Genomic DNA, 21,263 nt, shown 5'->3' on the forward strand with positions numbered 1-21,263 from the left:
TACTGGGAGGGGTTGGTAGATGCTGGCATAGTGTTACTGGTGTAGATGCTGCCATAGTGTTACTGGTGTAGATGCTGCCATAGTGTTACTGGTGTAGATGCTGCAATAGTGTGTACTGGTGTAGATGCTGGCATAGCGTTACTGTGTAGATGATGACATAGTGTTACTGGTGTAGATGCTGGCAGATAGTGTTACTGGTGTAGATGCTGCCATAGTGTTACTGGTGTAGATGATGACCATAGTGTTACTGGTGTAGATGCTGGTATAGTGTTACTGGTGTAGATGCTGGTATAGTGTTACTGGTGTAGATGCTGGCATAGTGTTACTGGTGTAGATGCTGGTATAGTGTTACTGGTGTAGATGCTGGCATAGTGTTACTGCTGTAGATGCTGGCATAGTGTTACTGGTGTAGATGATGACATAGTGTTACTGGTGTAGATGCTGCATAGTGTTACTGGTGTAGATGCTGGTATAGTGTTACTGGTGTAGATGCTGGTATAGTGTTACTGGTGTAGATGCTGGCATAGTGTTACTGGTGTAGATGCTGGTATAGTGTTACTGGTGTAGATGCTGTATAGTGTTACTGGTGTAGATGCTGGCATAGTGTTACTGCTGTAGATGCTGGCATAGTGTTACTGGTGTAGATGATGACATAGTGTTACTGGTGTAGATGCTGCATAGTGTTACTGGTGTAGATGCTGGCATAGTGTTACTGGTGTAGATGCTGGTATAGTGTTACTGGGTGTAGATGCTGGTAATAGTGTTACTGGTGTAGATGCTGGCATAGTGTTACTGGCTGTAGATGCTGGCATAGTGTTACTGGTGTAGATGATGACATAGTGTTACTGGTGCTAGATGCTGCATAGTGTTACTGTGTGTAGATGCTGGTATAGTGTTACCTGGTTGTAGATGCTGGTATAGTGTTACCTGCGTGTAGATGCTGGCATAGTGTTACTGGCTGTAGATGCTGGTATAGTGTTACTGGTGTAGATGCTGGCATAGTGTTACTGGTGTAGATGCTGGATAGTGTTACTTGGTGTAGATGCTGGCCATAGTGTTACTGGTGTAGATGCTGGCATAGTGTTACTGGTGTAGATGATGACATAGTGTTACTGGTGTAGATGCTGGCATAGTGTTACTGGTGTAGATGCTGGCATAGTGTTACTGGTGTAGATGCTGGTATAGTGTTACTGGTGTAGATGCTTGGCTAGTGTTACTGGTGTAGATGCTGGTATAGTGTTACTGGTGTAGATGCTGGTATAGTGTTACTGGTGTAGATGCTGGCATAGTGTTACTGGTGTAGATGCTGGTATAGTGTTACTGGTGTAGATGCTGGTATAGTGTTACTGGTGTAGATGCTGGTATAGTGTTACTGGTGTAGATGCTGGCATAGTGTTACTGGTGTAGATGCTGGTATAGTGTTACTGGTGTAGATGCTGGCATAGTGTTACTGTTGTAGATGCTGGCATAGTGTTACTGGTGTAGATGCTGGTATAGTGTTACTGGTGTAGATGCTGCATAGTGTTACTGGTGTAGATGCTGGCATAGTGTTACTGGTGTAGATGCTGGACATAGTGTTACTGGTGTAGATGCTGGCATAGTGTTACTGGTGTAGATGCTGGCATAGCTGTTACTGGTGTAGATGCTGGCATAGTGTTACTGGTGTAGATGCCTGGCATAGTGTTACTGGTGTAGATGCTGGCATAGTGTTACTGGTGTAGATGCTGGTATAGTGTTACTGGTGTAGATGCTGGCATAGTGTTACTGGTGTAGATGCTGGTATAGTGTTACTGGTGTAGATGATGGCATAGTGTTACTGGTGTAGATGATGGCATAGTGTTACTGGTGTAGATGCTGGCATAGTGTTACTGGTGTAGATGCTGGCATAGTGTTACTGGTGTAGATGCTGGCATAGTGTTACTGGTGTAGATGCTGGTATAGGTGTTACTGGTGTAGATGATGACATAGTGTTACTGGTGTAGATGCTGGCATAGCGTTACTGGTGTAGATGCTGGTATAGTGTTACTGGTGTAGATGCTGGCATAGTGTTACTGGTGTAGATGCTGGGCATAGTGTTACTGGTGTAGATGCTGGTAATAGTGTTACTGGTGTAGATGCTGGTATAGTGTTACTGGTGTAGATGATGACATAGTGTACGGTGTAGATGCTGCCATAGTGTTACTGGTGTAGATGCTGGCATAGCGTTACTTGGTGTAGATGCTGGCATAGTGTTACTGGTGTAGATGCTGGTATAGTGTTACTGTGTAGATGCTGCCATAGTGTTACTGGTGTAGATGATGACATAGTGTTACTGGTGTAGATAGCTGGTATAGTGTTACTGGTGTAGATGATGACATAGTGTTACTGGTGTAGATGCTGCCATAGTGTTACTGGTGTAGATGCTGGCCATAGTGTTACTGGTGTAGATGCTGGCATAGCGTTACTGGTGTAGATGCTGGCATAGTGTTACTGGTGTAGATGATGACATAGTGTTACTGGTGTAGATGCTGGCATAGCGTTACTGGTGTAGATGCTGGCATAGCGTTACTAGTGTAGATGCTGGCATAGTGTTACTGGTGTAGATGCTGGCATAGTGTTACTGGTGTAGATGCTGGCATAGTGTTACTGGTGTAGATGCTGGCATAGTGTTACTGGTGTAGATGATGACATAGTGTTACTGGTGTAGATGCTGGCATAGCGTTACTGGTGTAGATGCTGGCATAGTGTTACTAGTGAATTATCCTCTAATATGGATCTTTCATGTAACGTTTGGCAGCTGTGAAGCAGCATCCAGATATCTTACCTTTCTAGCCATTTCCACTGCAGGAAGCGATCATAGTACATGCTGGTAAGGTAGCACTGGGAAGGGCTCTCGGCTCAAGAAATCATACACAGATCTACCTCACAGAGAGAAGAAGGATCTTTTTATTAAGCAGAACCATAATGTTGTTCTATTCCACAAACAAACTGTTGGGACTGTACAATTCCAACCTGTGTCTGATGAGTGTATTAGGAGTGTACACAGAACCACGAACCCTATCCACATCACATAGTGTTCAGGGTATGTAGATATATGAAAGATGTATCCACATCACAATAGTGTTCAGGGTATGTAGATATATGAAAGATGTATCCACATCACATAGTGTTTCAGGGTATGTAGATATATGAAAGATGTATCCACATCACATAGTGGTTTCAGGGTATGTAGATATATGAAAGATGTATCCACATCACACATAGTGTTCAGGGTATGTAGATATATGAAAGATGTATCCCACATCACATAGTGTTCAGGGTATGTAGATATATGAAAGATGTATCCACATCACATAGTGTTCAGGGTATGTAGATATATGAAAGATGTATCCACATCACATAGTGTTCAGGGTATGTAGATATATGAAAGATGTATCCACATCACATAGTGTTCAGGGTATGTAGATATATGAAAGATGTATCCACATCACATAGTGTTCAGGGTATGTAGATATATGAAAGATGTATCCACATCACATAGTGTTCAGGGTATGTAGATATATGAAAGATGTATACACCATCACATAGTGTTCAGGGTATGTAGATATATGAAAGATGTATACACATCACATAGTGTTCAGGGTATGTAGATATATGAAAGATGTATCCACATCACATAGTGTTCAGGGTATGTAGATATATGAAAGATGTATCCACATCACATAGTGTTCAGGGTATGTAGATATATGAAAGATGTATCCACATCACATAGTGTTCAGGGTATGTAGATATATGAAAGATGTATCCACATCACATAGGTGTTCAGGGTATGTAGATATATGAAAGATGTATCCACATCACATAGCCTATTCAATACTTTTTAATGTTGATAGACCCAAAAATAAAATAAACAAGTGGACTAAGACACGTATTTACGTCACAAAATCATGATGACAGTAGAGCAATGTGTCATGTATCATTTTATGGTATACACCTTCCCTAACTATCCTGAATGTTTGATTCCAAGACCATCATTTTATGGTATAACCTTCCCTAACTATCCTGAATGTTTGATTCCAAGACCAAGAGTGGAGTCTTTATTCTGAAGAACATTTAATATACGCCATAAAAAATATTCTGTGATTTGTATTCTGCCTGATTATCTGTCCCCTGGCATGTCTCAGGAAATCTATGGCATGAACTGTTAGTTAATCATTTATTGGGTGGACGCGCATCGAGGTCTGAGCTGTGTTCACACTGAGTCCTCCATTCTAAGCATTTCCTGCCTGGTGTGACATCTATTTTCACCGACATCCAGGCTGGAGGGAAATGAGATGAAAGAAGAGACTGCCCATGCTAGCGGGATGGCACTATTGTACATGCATATCATTTTAAGTACTAATTATCTTTATAAATCATGCTCTTAATCTATTGTATTTTCTCCTCGCTCCCTGACCTTTTCTTTCGGAATACACTATGATAACAATTGATGAACATACAATAATACAGAAAAGGACCCTGACCTCCTTATACCCCAGTATATCAGCTACAGGTTCACATGGATGCACAAGGTAAGGAGCAGTTATGTATATTCCTATAAGGATGTAGGTTGTCCAGTGTTCTCTATGTGAAGGTAACACCCTTATGGTGACATTGTCCAGAATATATAGGCTTCAGGACAGATGTAGGAATGGGGGATATTATAACATATTGTGAGGAGGGTGGTGGTGAGAGATAGTAGTAGTAAGTAGTTACTGAGGTCACTTACTCGCTCCCACTTCCATGATTATATGACACTTACTTTGCACAGTGAGAAAAAAGTTCTTTGTATGGACTGATCTCCAGCTTCTCTTCCATTTGGTGGGACAATATCTTGTCCGACTTCAGAGACATAAACTGGTGACTAGAGAAGGGAACAGTATGTAAAATATCTGTATCACTGTCATTTGTCCCAACACGATGAGATCGTTAAGTTCATGTCTTACCATAAATGTTACCTTAAACCTTTAACCTGAACTCTGCATCTCATCCCTGTTGAGTTTTCTGTAGATAAGTAAATTGGGCAATGTTCCCTACCTCCTGCCCAGCTAGTTTCTCACATCCTGTCCTGCCAAACTAGTTCCCTGTCTCCTGCCCCAGTTAGTTCCCTATCTTCTGCCCAGCAAGTTCCAGGACTCATGCCCAGGTGGTACCCTACCTCCTGTCCCAGCTAGTTCCCCCTTCCTGCTCCAGTTAGTTCCTCACCTCCTGCTCAGCTGATCCCCTAACTTCTGCCCCAGTGTGTTACTCACCTCCTGCCCAGCTAGTTCCCCATCTCCTTCCAGCTAGTTCCCCACCTCCTGCCCAGCTGGTTCCCTACCTCCTGCCCAAGCTAATTACTCACCTCCTGCCCCAGCTAGTTCCTCATCTCCTGCTCAGCTAGCTCCTGATCTCCTGCCTCAGATAGTTCCCCAACTCCTGCCCAGCTAGTTCCCCTTCTCCTGCCCCAGCTAGTTTCCCACCACGTGCTCCAGTTAGTTCCCCCATCTCCTGCCCCAGCTAATTCCTCTTGCCCCAGTTAGCTCCCCATCTCCTGCCCAGGTAGTTCCTCACCTCCTGCCCCAGCTAGTTCCCCATCTCCAGCCCCAGCAGGTTCCCCACCTCCTGCCTCAGTTAGTTCAATACCTTCTGCCAGCTAGTACCCTACCACCTGCGCTGCTACTTCCAAAACTCATGCCCAGATAGTACCAAAACTCATACCCAGCTAGTACCCAGGGCCGGATTAACCCGAGGCCGAACTGGCCTACAGCCCAGGGGCCTCGGGCATCCAGGGGGCCCTTGAAAGTGCTCAGCAGCATTAATGATCGGGCCGGGAGCGCCCCCGACTGAGGAGCTGTATTCACCTTACTGAGGAGATCTTGTGAGTCTCACTCTCACAAGATCTCCTCAGTAAGGAGCGTACAGCGCGCCAGGGAAGGACTGCAATGCCAGGAGAGGAGAAGGAGGTAAGTGCCTTGGGGGCCGGCTCGGCTTATGGGAGGCCCCCTGGGCTAAGGGGGCCTCCTTTCCCTTAATCCACCCTGCTAGTACCCCACCTCCTACCAAGATAGTTCCCCACCTTGATGACGAGAAATAAAGTAGATAATCTGTGTTCTTCAAACACTTGTGAAGAATATTATTTTAGCCACTCTCTGGCATGTAGAGATATTTGCTGGACTAGTGACCTGACACTTACCTCTGGGGTGAGGTATTTCAGAATTATTTCCCTTCCCTTTTCTCCTAGTTTTTCATCCGGTGTAACTTCATACTCTGCCTGGAGAAGAAAGACATGGATTAAACTACATGGAGATAGTGAACAGGTGTTGGTGCAACATGTCCCAAAAAGGAAATGAAAGTTAAGATCGGTAAAAGCAGGGCCATCTTTTCCATTGGGCACGATTATTAGAATAAATAATCCTGCAAAAGAAAAAACCTGCAAAAAAAACCTTCAAGGGTCACTGAGCAAGTACATCTATCTATATCTATCTATATCTATCTAAATATATATATATATATATATATATAGTATATATATATATATATAGGGGCCCCGGTGCACGGCTTTGCCCGGGGGCCCATAATGTTGTTAAGATGGCCCTGGGTAAAAGGCAAAAGGAGAGGGTGAACTGTAAGATGGTAAGAGATGTACAACAGGGAGCTGATGGATGGCAAGCAATGGATTACAAAAGATGAACAGATGGCCAGGTGATAAAGGGAGACAACAAAAGGAAATGATGGATGGCAAGTAAGGTAAGAGATCCATCATTGGACCTGAGGAGAGGGTGCCGTAAGAAATCGTTGAAGCTCCTAAGGAATTATGTATATATAAATGTTATTCTCCATTACATTTACATTCCTGTAAAGACAAGATGGCAGAGAGGGGGGGCTCAATCTTACCACAGCGTCCAGGAAGTGGATCAGACACTCCAGCTCCGGCTGCGCCTCACAGAACTGGCGAAACAGAAGTCTCCCGATAGGCTGCTTTTCACACAGATTGTAATAGTCCTTCTCTGCAAAACACAATCACTCATCCTCTCCTGTAATAAGTCACTGTTCATGTTACATTTGGGGTAAAGGGAAAATAAAAACCATTCATAGGTACAATTCAGTACTGCCTTTTATTTAACTATAACTGTTTAGCTGTAGATAAAGCTTGTGTTCAGTATTTGTAATGTATTAATCTAAGTGGAGAAGGCCAGCACTACAGATCAATGAAACAGCGCCCCCTGGTTTCAGATTATTAAGGAAAAATAGAAATCTGCTCAGGGTGACAAAATATATTTAGTTTAAGGAATATGATTTATAGAAAGTATGGTCCCATGCACATAAATTATTGGCAATTTTCTGAGTTTTAAAATGACTTTTATTGCTTTTAATCACATTATACAAAAACTTCTATGGAAAAAGAAGGATAGAAAGGTAAGAGGGGAAGGGGAAGACGTCAAGATAGACTGGGACAAAACAAGATGAGCGGCTGCCATGAACACTACTCAAATCAGGGGTAAAGGCGGAATTTCTGGAGGAACAAAAGAAAGTGGTTTCTGCAATTACCCTGCAACACACACTCCGTGTATTGTTTTATGTAAATAATACTGATATGTTTGGTTGAGTTACAAAGTGTTGTTTAAAAATAAAACAAAAGATACAAAGCAAATACAATATAGATATTACATTTTCCAATAGGTCTGAATCTTCTCTCCAACCATGTATTTTATAAGTCACCAAAACCTCTCTCTCCAACAAGGTCTCTATTGTCCCTACCAAGCTCCTTATCTCCCCGCAGCATTACATATAATTGTAGTATAATGAGTGCTAAGAGCAATGTGAATGTTCCTATCAGTGTCAGAGCCCGGGAACAATGAGCAGATCCCACAAGTGCAGACTCTGCAGTGTCTCACAATAACATTCATGTAAAGTCAGACCGAGGCGTTTAGATGGTGCAGCCATGCTGGATAGTTAAACCCAGTTATAGAGTTATAAATAATATATTTTACACAGCACAGAATAATCTACAGTACGGATTTATGTCCTTTCAATGTTGTTGATTCAAACCTGGACGTTTTCTGTTGTCTTATGGTTGAAAAATATTTACAACAATCAGCTTTTCTGCAGCACAAAGGGCAGCAACATTGTGTCACCAGAAAACCAAAAAACCGCTAATAGCAATGCATTGAAATAATCTAATTATCAATTGGGGAAAGCAAAAAAAGTGTGATACTTTCTTTTCATTTTTTGTCTAATAATCCCACATGTGCTGACACAGGGAAATCCTGCAGATATGTCCTGTACTGAGGAGTGGGTTTAGTCAAACTGACTTGCAGGATAGCAATCGCTGGGTTACAGGGTGATAAGAATGGATAGAATTAAATATTTGTCACATGGGAACAAGTGGAATTTGTGTTCTCTTTGTACCCCAGCCTCCGAGATGGAGTTTATGACATAATCTATGTAACCAGACTCATTTTATTCATAACATATTTCCCTGAGGCCGCTTTTACCATTGATTTTCTGAATTCACCTGCGTCAGTGGGTAATACAAGAAGAGATACAGTGTATATTATCTGGTCACGCTGACATCATTTAAGTCCTTATTTCATGTTACTGAATGAGAGTCAGACCAATGTTTGGTGAGTCAATACTGAAATAATGGCATGTTTACTATGTTCATAAAGATCATGTTAATCATATGGAGGTGGGGAGTCTTATGGGTTAATGTCCAGCAAACATAAAGCGTTATTACCCTACAATAGTGAAACAGCGCATGTTGCATTTCCTCCATTCATCACAGAAGACCCCTAAACCACATCCCCAAATCCACGGCATGGCCAATCTCACCTGAATTTCTTCTCAGCTCTTCACACTGACTGATGTGTGGGAACTTCAGTATTTCCTTCCACTTTTTGCTTTTACCCTTGCGTTTTCCACCACCTCCTGCCAGAGACATAAAAAAGCATTATTGTTACCAAAGTGCTGGACAGTGGTCACATCAAGCTGGGCAGTGGTGGACAGTGGTCACATCAAGCTGGGCAGTGGTGGACAGTGGTCACAGCAAGCTGGGCAGTGCTGGACAGTGGACACTGGAAGCTGGGCACTGCTGGACACTGGAAGCTGGGCAGTGCTGGAGAGTGGTCACATCAAGCTGGGTAGTGCTGGACATTGGTCACAGCAAGCTGGGCACTGCTGGACACTGGAAGCTGGCCAGTGCTGGAGAGTGGTCACATCAAGCTGGGCAGTGCTGGGCAGTGGTCATAGCAAGCTGGACAGTGGATACTGGAAGCTGGGCAGTACTGGACAGTGGACACTGGAAGCTGGGCAGTGCTGGACAGTGGTCACAGGAAGCTGGGCAGTGCTGGACAGTGGACACTGGAAGCTGGGCAGTGCTGGACAGTGGTCACAGGAAGCTGGGCAGTGCTGGACAGTGGACACTGGAAGCTGGGCAGTGCTGGACAGTGGACACTGGAAGCTGGGCAGTGCTGGACAGTGGACACTGGAAGCTGGGCAGTGCTGGACAGTGGACACTGGAAGCTGGGCAGTGCTGGACAGTGGACACTGGAAGCTGGGCAGTACTGGAGAGTCCACTATGAAAATACAGTTTTTAACCATTAGCCCCCACCTACATCAATCTGTTGTAGATGAGCTCTCAGAAAACACATATATAATTCACCACCACACCCTTCATTGCCTACAAGGAGAACATTATATAGCTTCTCCGCAGGGATTTTAGAGGGTACTGTACAGAAATGTAGCCAAACTATCGCAGAGATTAAAGGGTTTGTGCAAAGTCACACAAAGAGGAGGATGGGATTGAAACCTCAAAGCTGTGCCCTGATGGGGCTGAATCTCTTTATTCCTGGCTGAGAAAGTTTCCATTGGACATTTTTAGGGATTATGTCCTGGACTGTGTCTCAGGGGTCTGTGCTGCATTAGCGTCTGAGTGAGGGGTAACACAGACCCCCTCTAAGAGAACACTGGAAACATGAATGAGACGAACAAATCTCAGGGCATCTACTCTGATACAAGTAACTCTTAATAACACAGCTTTACAGGTCCTGAAACATATCCCCATCATTGTGGCTCTGTATCATCTCTATGTATCTGTAAAAAGCAGAGGTCTCTTTTCTGGATGTCTGTGAAAGGGTGGACCTCCTATGTCACCCTGTCGTCTTGCTGGCTGTGCCTGCCTTGCCAGCATCCCCTTTCTTTATCCCAAATGAGCCATTTCTAAACACTATGGAGGGTGCTATGCTGCCACTACCAGGTTCTTCAAAGTAACCTGGAACCGCTTCCTTCTGGATAACGTTTTCTGCTAGTGCACCACCTTGCTGGGCACCTGGGCTGGTACCTCTGACATCTAGATCAGGGTTGATGTGGATGGTTTGCCCTAGCAACGAACCATAGCTGCAGGGTAACGGGCAGAATGGTATTACTAGACGCTGGGTCCCAAACATCAGAACAGCCGGATAACAGATTAGAGTGGTCTAATCTGTAGATCCAGGAATTACAGCAGGTATATAGGCATCAAAGCAGGATCTTGAAGTAGTGATGTCTATTGCTCAGAAAGGGTCCTTATAAGGAACGTTACACATTAGCTAGAGGTGCTAGTGATCATCCAGAAGTATAGATGGTATACACCCCGTTGACATACAAAATACAGCTCTTTTCATACAGTTTCTGACATATATGTTGGCAGGGGGTAATCCAGACTGCTGCACATACCTGGCACCAGTCTGAGATATCACATTGAAGGTTTAGCATCAGGATGCAATATATTCTCTAGCCTTGGATTTAACTCAATTTAAAGTTAACAAAATTTACATCAATCTGTGATTTCCCAAATGACTTGATGTTTCATTATTCAGATAGGTTCCCTATATCTCTAAGACACAGGATACACAGGATAAATAGAATAGCAACCCCTTTGTTCAGGCTAAAAAGATGTGATGGTCACTCTCAGATGAAAATACTTAATTAGCATGGGATTACAGAACCAATTTGCCTCCAGAATGGTATACTAACTCAGAAATCTATACATAAACAATATGAAAATAAATAAATGTACGCATTTTCAGCGCCAGTTACTAACCGGTGCCAAAGCATCAATACATTAAATAAAAAACATTACCTTTAATACATGTTTACATGCCCTAGTGCTGGGGCTTTAACCCATTTGCCCAGCAGCATTGAGTATTAACCCATTCGTGTTGAGGCAACCATCCTGACCATGTTGGAGGTGAGGGGCACCCGGCCACAGTGCATGTTTGTAACCTCTACCAGATAATATAAGTAGTAGCGCAGCTTCAAAGATACAGGATCATTTCAAATAGCTGCTTTTGCTTTAAACCGATGGAGGATTGGCGTTTGCAAACCCCCGCACATCAACGAACATTGCATAGATTTGACCTTCCAAATCGCTGGATACATATGCGATGTGATGTGCAACGGTTTTAAAACTTGCAAAAAAACACAGCTTGATACATTTCCCCTAAAGGTAATTTACTAAAGTGCTAAATCGCTTAGTTATAGAAACTAGAAGCTACGACACTGCCACCTAAGGGTGAAATTGGCTTCTTGGTTCATTTTTACAGATGGAGACATACAGTCAAGTCCATAAATATTGGGACATCGAGACAATTCTCATATTTTGGGCTCTATACACCACCACAATGGATTTGAAATGAAACTAACAAGATTTGCTTTAACTGTAGACTTTCAGCTTTAACTTGAGGGTATTTACATCCAAATCAGGTGAACGGTGAAGGAATTACAACTGTTTCTATATGTGCCTCCCACTTTTTAAGGGACCAAAAGTAATGGGACAAACTAAACAATCCTACATCAAACTTTCACTTTTTAACACAACTGCATGTAATTCATGTTCGTACTCAAATGACCCTTACTACCACCTGCAACTGGAAGGGCGGAGCGGGAGAAAGGAGGGGGATCAACGTGGACAAGGTACAGTAACGGGGTTCCCAAGCAGAAGCAGGGGATTCAGGTTCAGCTTGTTTTCAGGCTTGTAAGTGACGACAATCTAATGGGATGATTGACAATTGACCTGCACAGCTGACACCACTCATCTTAGCAAACAACATTATAAGAGGCGGACGCCATTGTATCATCATCATCATTTTTATTTATATAGCGCCACTAATTCCGCAGCGCTGTACAGAGAACTCATTCACATCAGTCCCTGCTCCATTGGAGCTTACAGTCTAAATTCCCTAATATACACACAGACACACACACACACACACACACACACACACACACAGAGACACACACACACAGACACACAGAGACACACACACACAGACACACAGAGACACACAGACACACAGAGACACACACACACACAGAGACACACACACACAGAGACACACAGAGACACACACACACACAGAGACACACACACACACACACAGACACACACACACACACACACACAGAGACACACACACAGAGACACACACACACACAGAGACACACACACACACAGAGACACACACACACACACACACACACAGAGACACACACACACACACACAGAGACACACACACACACACACAGAGACACACACACACACACAGAGACACACACACACACACACACACAGAGACACACACACACACACACACAGAGACACACAGACACACACACACACACACACACACACACAGACATAGAGAGAGACAAGGGTCAATTTTGATAGCAGCCAATTAACCTACTAGTATGGGGGTTTTTTTTGGAGTTTTTTTTGTATCATTTAGTTTCCCTAAACAATGATTAAAAAAAAAGAAAAATGTAAAACTGCTAACATACAAGAGGTAGGTGAAACCTTCACATTTCCCTTTCAGTAGCAACAAAAGTATTTTATTTTATTTGAAATGCATTGCACACATTGGCATGTGTGGATGCTTGAACAAGTCTTACTGACCCTATCCAATCATCTCCAGCGTTGCACTATAGCTTTGTCACGAGCCCCTGACCACCGCGACTCTCTGCGCCAGCTTGTCAGCGTCCCGACCGTGTCCATGATGATCGGGACATAACTTCCGCATTCTTTTTCCCGGTTGCCTGGGCAACAGCCGGGACGCCTTTTCCCCACTGCCGCCGCACCCGGCCAGCTGTCAAACAGCCGGGTGCGCGTGCGCAGTCTGTTTAAGAATATCACAGCCTCCTGGGCTGATTAGTGCAGGTGAGATCCTGCATCTTCATTGGGCAGTATGTGCATTTAAGGAAGGGAGGGCTGAGCCTTCCTGACGGTTATAGCGCTCAGTACCCTGTCTGCTTGCCTGCTCCTGTTGCTGTTTGTGATAACTTTGGATTGATTACCGTGTGTGACCTTCTGCAGGAACCTGGACCTTGAATGTTTGCTCTTTGCCCTGACCTTCGCCTTGTTACCCAGACCTCCTTTGATCGCTGCCAGCCCTCACCATTTGCCTGTACCTGACCAGGTTTCCTGCTTCAGACCCTAGACCTTTGGCCTGTCCCTTACTCCGCTTCTACCTTCTTCCGCTATCTCGGGCAGCAGTACATTCATAAGCTTGTACTACAGTGAGTTTAAGTACTGGGGCATCTGAGTACCTGTGAGTATCACCAGCTCTACGGGAAAGGCGGCTGCTACAGGTGAGGACCTCTACAACCAGTTCTACAAGCTCATGACAATACTGTTAGCCGTAACATAAGCATTTTGGTTGTTTGTTTTAAAATGTTATGAGCATATTGTTTATGTCCTGTAGTTTACACATAGTTGCATATATTATATATTTTTATTTTAACGTTTACTAAAGAACGTGACATTCTTTATTATTCATAATTATTTTTACACAGAATTTTACTAAATATGACCTGAGCTTTGTTTGCTATAAGTATGTTTGGTTAATAATGTATAATTTGAAAGGGGACCTAAACATCTACAAAGCATAAGGTAATGTTTTTATTTTTCACTTCAGCTTTCTCACATATAGCCAATCATTGCTGAGTCGGTGAATCTGGAGGACGACAGACGTTGTCCCTTCCAAAACCAGCAACTAATCCACCGTCACCGGTCCAGGGGGTGTGTCTTCAGGCCACGTGTCAGCCTCTTTGGGATGTTAGTTGCTGAGGTGGGTCCGTGACTATCGGCTTCCACCTCATGTCATGGACACCCTGCGCATTGCGCAGAGTGACCTTGAACCCGACATCCCGGCAGCAATACCGCTGCTGACCAATCTCTTGACGGTGTTACACTTCTTTGCCACTGGATTTTTTCAGACCACGGTGGAGGTCGCAACAGGATTGTCAAGTGCCGAAGGTGGTACTGTTGCTTTCCTGTTGCGCATCCATCACTTTATACATCTGCCACTCAATGAGTGGACCTTGTGCCCATGAAGCGTCAGTTTTCACCATAGCTGGTGGTTGCTATAGGCTTGTTGTAAGAGCAGTACATGGTAAACATATAGCCGTGGGGAAGCTTCTATTTTAACCAATAGAAAGCATTTCCACTCTGTAAATGTCCAGGCTATATGTGATGCATCTCTCCAGATTCGATCCCTGGTTGCTAAATGTTACAACAGAGGCACCAGGCCACAAGGAGAAGTGGGGCTATTTGGTACTTCAATCGCTTAATTATTTATATTTAGGCCTTTGTATTTATTTTACTAATAAACTGTAGGTATAGCACCTTTGCAAAATTGTAACACCATTTGCATTATGCTGTACTTATATAACCAATTGTGTAATATTGTAGCCTTATAATAACGCCATATCATGTTAAAATATCTCCCTAATTGTTTGTATGATTTGATTGACATTACTCATATATATATATATATTTATATATATAATTTTTTCCCCCTCTTTACGGGAGACAGTGCTTACCCTTTCTGTCCTTGGGCCCTCACTCTCATTTTAAATCCACACACAGAGCAAGAAGTCAGAGCCAGTTTCTAGCATGTAATAATGTTGTGGTGTCAAAATGTAGTATTTTAAAGATTTTTTTACATTTTTTCCAGGTGCAGAAGATATCCTGCGCCCGCACATACTCGTATGTCAAGGGCCATCAGCATGATTGTCACTCACCGGACTGTTAGTGCCTCTAGGTTGGGACATGGGTCTCTCTCGCTCCAGCCGGCGCCTCTCCTGAGTCGCGGCCGTCCGCCATCTTGACTAAGATTGCGCATGTGCAGAAACCCTGAACTGTTAATACCTCGCCTCTAGTCTCATTGGTTAATTAATCACCTCTCAGTACTTAAGGCACCTGTTGCCCTATTACCTTTGCCTGTTCTTGGTTCTCATTCCTTGAGACTCTGAGGTGTTTCCTGTTTCTGCTCGTGTTACCTGCCTGCTTCTGGACAAGTAGTAGAACCAGAGCCGTAACTAGGGTGGTGCGGGCGGTGCTGTCGACCCGAGCCCAAGCCCGAGGGGGCGCAGCCGCCGCCCGCTACCTTCCCCTCTGTGGCACAAAATTAAAAAAAATAAAAAATAAAAAAAATAAAATAAAAAAAATTGCCCCCCGCGACTCATGCAGGGGGGGGTGCCGCGAGTCGGGGGAGGGGGGGGTCGGTTGCCGCGAGTCGGGGGAGGGGGGGTCGGGTGCCGCGAGTCGGGGGAGGGGCTAGTGTGGTGGCTGGTCAAACAATGATCACACTGTCTGTCAGACAGTGTGTATAAAGTTATTTGTCAGGACCCGCCCCCTCCCCTTCCAGGATGCTGTATGTAATTTATTAAGAATTCAATTAAAAGACCAGTATGTTCTCAGACTTTGAGAGGAAACTGGACCCATGTATATACGGGGAGAACTTGCTAACGCAACACAAAGGGTACTGGTCGGAATTGAATCAATGACCATAGTGATGTGAATCAGCAATGCTAACCAGTGTGCCTCTCCCAAATGATCTATGATCTGGTCATAAGGCCCCATATTTATCAAAATGATATATCACCACAATGTGTCAGTAATATGGTATCGCTCAGCTGCAATGCAATAATGGCCCAGAGCATTAAGTGTTAACTTACAATCTTAGGCCCGGCTAAGCGCTATCATGTGACAATCATTGACACATCATCGGTTCAGACGTGGCTTTGATACTGCAGTGACGAGAGGACTGATCACTTATCCGAGTTGTAATCATTGTCACAAGATGTGTGTACAGCGCAGTGTAAGAGCAGAACTCTCCACAGAGCCCGGGGATGTCTGGACTGACGTAAGAACAAATCACTGACCTAGATTGGCTGCAGCTACTTAGTTCTGCTGCAGCTGATTGTGGATGCAGAAATCATTGTCATGTTCTCCAGTAAGTCACAGCACTAATACCACCCAATACCAGCTAGAGATCAATACACTTTCCATGTGATGGGACTACAGAATACCCCCTAGTTCCACCCTTTTGGTTGATCAGTGTAGAAATACGTACGAGGATGGACGTATGAGGATGGACGTACGAGGATACACGTACGAGGATGGACGTATGAGGATGCACATACGAGGATGCACGTACGAGGATGGATGTACGAGGATGCACGTACGAGGATGGACGTACGAGGATGCACGTACGAGGATGCACGTACGAGGATGGATGTACGAGGATGTACGTACGAGGATGTACGTACGAGGATGGACGTACGAGGATGCACGCACAAGGATGGACGTACGAGGATGCACGTACTAGGATGGACTACGAGGATGGACGTACGATGATGCACGTTCGAGGATGCACGTACGTGGATGCTGATACGAGGATGGACGTACGAGGATGCACGTACGTGGATGCTGGTACGAGGATGTACGTACGTGGATGTACGTACGAGGATGCACGTACGAGGATGGACGTACGAGGATGCACGTACGAGGATGGACGTACGAGGATGGACGTACGTGGATGCTGGTACGAGGATGCACGTACGTGGATGCTGGTACGAGGATGTACGTACGAGGATGGATGTACAAGGATGGACTACGAGGATGGACGTACGATGATGCACGTTCGAGGATGCACGTACGTGGATGCTGATACGAGGATGGACGTACGAGGATGCACGTACGTGGATGCTGGTACGAGGATGTACGTACGTGGATGCTGGTACGAGGATGCACGTTCGAGGATGCACGTACGTGGATGCTGGTACGAGGATGTACGTACGTGGATGTACGTACGAGGATGCACGTACGAGGATGGACGTACGAGGATGGACGTACGTGGATGCTGGTACGAGGATGCACGTACGTGGATGCTGGTACGAGGATGTACGTACGAGGATGGATGTACAAGGATGGACGTACGAGGATGTACGTACGAGGATGCACGTACGAGGATGCACGTACGAGGATGCTGGTACGAGGATGTACGTACGAGGATGTACGTACGAGGATGGACGTACGAGGATGCACGTACGAGGATGGACGTACGAGGATGCACGTACGAGGATGGATGTACAAGGATGGACGTACGAGGATGGACGTACGAGGATGCACGTACGAGGATGCACGTACGTGGATGCTGGTACGAGGATGTACGTACGAGGATGTACGTACGAGGATGGACGTACGAGGATGCACGTACGAGGATGCTGATACGAGGATGGACGTACGAGGATGCACGTACGTGGATGCTGATACGAGGATGGACGTACGAGGATGCACGTACGTGGATGCTGGTACGAGGATGTACGTACGAGGATGCACGTACGTGGATGCTGGTACGAGGATGCACGTTCGAGGATGCACGTACGTGGATGCTGGTACGAGGATGTACGTACGTGGATGTACGTACGAGGATGGACGTACGAGGATGCACGTACGAGGATGGACGTACAAGGATGGACGTACGTGGATGCTGGTACGAGGATGCACGTACGTGGATGCTGGTACGAGGATGCACGTACGTGGATGCTGGTACGAGGATGTACGTACGAGGATGGATGTACGAGGATGGACGTACGAGGATGTACGTACGAGGATGCACGTACGAGGATGTACGTACGAGGATGCACGTACGAGGATGCACGTACGAGGATGCTGGTACGAGGATGTACGTACGAGGATGTACGTACGAGGATGGACGTACGAGGATGCACGTACGAGGATGGACGTACGAGGATGGACGTACGAGGATGGACGTACGAGGATGCACGTACGAGGATGGACGTACGAGGATGCACGTACGAGGATGGATGTACAAGGATGGACGTACGAGGATGGACGTACGAGGATGCACGTACGAGGATGCACGTACGTGGATGCTGGTATGAGGATGTACGTACGAGGATGTACGTACGAGGATGCACGTACGAGGATGGACGTACGAGGATGCACGTACGAAGATGGACGTACGAGGATGCACGTACGAGGATGGATGTACGAGGATGGACGTACGAGGATGGATGTACGAGGATGCACGTACGTGGATGCTGGTATGAGGATGTACGTACGAGGATGTACGTACGAGGATGCACGTACGAGGATGGATGTACGAGGATGCACGTACGAGGATGGATGTACGAGGATGCACGTACGAAGATGGACGTACGAGGATGCACGTACGAGGATGGATGTACGAGGATGGACGTACGAGGATGGATGTACGAGGATGCACGTACGTGGATGCTGGTATGAGGATGCACGTACGAGGATGCACGTACGAGGATGCACGTACGAGGATGGACGTACGAGGATGCACGTACGAGGATGGACGTACGAGGATGTACGTACGAGGATGCACGTATGAGGATGCACGTACGAGGATGCACGTACGAGGATGCACGTACGAGGATGCACGTACGAGGATGGACGTACGAGGATGCACGTACGAGGATGGACGTACGAGGATGCACGTACGAGGATGGACGTACGAGGATGCACGTACGAGGATGGACGTACGAGGATGCACGTACGAGGATGGACGTACGAGGATGCACGTATGAGGATGCACGTACGTGGATGCTGGTACGAGGATGCACGTACGAGGATGTACGTACGAGGATGTACGTACGAGGATGGCCGGAGCACTAAGCACTTTTAACCTCCCCTGATTACTTTTCATTTCTTGGTCATGGCCTTGCGGCTGGACCAGAAATTTTTAAAGCTACCGACCATTAGGTTGGCGCTCTGGGACACTTATGTATTTATTTATGGACATGCATTACTTATACCAAAACACTTATTTTATGTTTTTTATTTTGGGGTAGACCCTTTTGGGTGATCCTCTCTCCAAGTCATCTGATGCTCCCTCCATCGGGGGTCAGTTGAAGAATCAGTTCCCCAGGGGAAGCTTCAGCCAACCTCTGGGTAAAACGGACCATCCAAGCTTTGCGGCTGAGGTGGTCCTGAAGACTTTGGCTGAACAGAATGGGCGAGGGGGAGTATGAATGGAGATGAGGTTGGAGACATAAGGTGTAGTGGAGTTAGGGTGGGCCTTGTAGGTGAGAATGAGGTGCTTGAAGAGTGTTCTGTAACAGAGGGGGAGCAGGTGCAATGCTTGACAGAGAGGAGAGCAGATGTAGACCGGCAAGAGAGGAAGATTGTTCAGGGTGCAGCATTGTGTATGGACTAAAGAGGAGCGAGATGGGTGCAGAGGAGGCCACTCAGGAGGAGGTTGAAGAAATCAAGGTGGGAGATAATTAGAGAATGGATGAGAGTTTTGGTGGCATCAATGGAGAGGTAGGGTCTGATATGGGCGATTGCTGCTGATGGAAGTGGCAAGATTGGATGAGAGGAGAGGGAGGAGTCAATGATGACACCTGAATATTGAATTTGGGGAAAAGAGGAGATATTGGTATTACCAACAGTGATGGAGGGGAAAGTCCTGAGGGAGGGAATACAAAATGTTCAGTTTTGGCCATATTGAGTTTAAGGAAAGATTGGGACATCCAGGAGGAGATGGCAAAGAGGCAGCAGGACACCCGAATGAGGACAAAAGAGGAGAGGTCAGGAGACAAGAGGTAAATTTGGGTGTCACCAGCATAGAGGTGGTATGGGAGGTAGAAGGAACTGATAAGTTCATCCAGAGAGGAGGTGTACAAAGAAAAGAGCCAAGGGCCAAGGATGGAGCCCTGAGGGTTTCCTATGAAAGTGGGGAAGAAGGGGAGGAGGAGCCCAAGGTAGAAACTGAGAAAGAACAGTTAGAGAGGTCGGAGGTAAACCCTGGGAGGACAGTGTCAGAAAGGCCGATGTAGTGAAGGGTGTGCAGCAGGAGCGGGTGGTCTACTGTGTTAAAGGCCGCACAGAAGGATAAGCAGGGAGTAGTGGACTTTGGATTTAGCAGACAGAAGATCAATTGTGACTTTGGTCAGGGCAGTTTCTGAGGAGTGGAGGTGGCAGAAACCGGAGTGGAGAGGATCGAGGATGGAGTTACCAGAGAGATAGCTAGTGAGGCGGATGTAGACAAGCTGTAAGAGCAATTTAGAGGCAAAAGGAGGAGAGTAATGGGGCGATAGTTGGAGAGGGTGGTGGAGCCAAGATTTGTTCATTTAAGAATGGGCGAGACAAGAGGATGAGGGGAGAAAGAGCGGATGTTACGATGCGCTGATGAATTCCGGTGGAGGTCCGCTCAGTTCTACTACACGAGACGCTGCCGGATGCATCATATACGTGTGGATTATACATTCACAGAAAATAAAAAACAATTCAATAAAAAATACTCATTAAGATCATTAGGATGATCCTAATGTCTACTGAACATAAAATACATTTTTACAGTTGCTCCTGACTGCAAATTATTATAACATACAAACGAGTTCACTAATACTCAGGACGAGCTCTGTAGCTGGAGCAAGAGAGACAGCCAGAAAAAACAAACCTTTAAGATGCCCAAAGCTTGAATCGGACGTGGCTCTTACTGTACATTGACTACGTGCCACGCTCCTCCACCACCCCATTCCCTCCCTGAAATCGGAAGCAGTATTAAGTGTACTTTCCTTACGAAGATGAATTGAACGTTGCTGTGTTTAGTGTAAGGTCTGGTTCTGGGAATGCGCAGATCAAATTTGCGGATTATATGCACAACATCACGTCCTTGAAGAATGGCCCTATATCTATATAAATAAATAACAGAGACCCACCTTCATTCCTGCCAGATAAATCCGCCATCTATACTGACAAGGGATCTGCAACTCCTTGAAAAATCATGGCGAAACGCGCGTCGGTGGTTCATTGGCAGCACACTATACTCAGCCCAATAAAATAATAGGATTTGGACATGATTTTTAAACTACAAGTATTATGAAAATGCTATAGGTAGATAGTGGTTCATCTCCTTTCTATGCATGCCGAGATCAGCTAAAATAGGAG

General features: G+C 45.4%; 1 protein-coding gene across 1 annotated transcript in view; it reads right to left on the reverse strand.

Annotated features, from left to right (window-relative positions):
* Positions 1-21,263, reverse strand: part of GRK5 (G protein-coupled receptor kinase 5) — a 120,974-nt gene that overhangs the window by 68,550 nt on the left and 31,161 nt on the right. The window contains 7 exon segments of the mRNA XM_075215548.1: positions 2,804-2,862; positions 2,864-2,897; positions 4,781-4,842; positions 4,844-4,882; positions 6,194-6,271; positions 6,895-7,007; positions 8,833-8,928. Coding sequence (XP_075071649.1) covers positions 2,804-2,862; positions 2,864-2,897; positions 4,781-4,842; positions 4,844-4,882; positions 6,194-6,271; positions 6,895-7,007; positions 8,833-8,928 — 481 coding nt within the window.

This window comes from Mixophyes fleayi, chromosome 6 (assembly GCF_038048845.1).
Source record: "Mixophyes fleayi isolate aMixFle1 chromosome 6, aMixFle1.hap1, whole genome shotgun sequence".
Lineage (NCBI taxonomy): Eukaryota > Metazoa > Chordata > Amphibia > Anura > Limnodynastidae > Mixophyes > Mixophyes fleayi.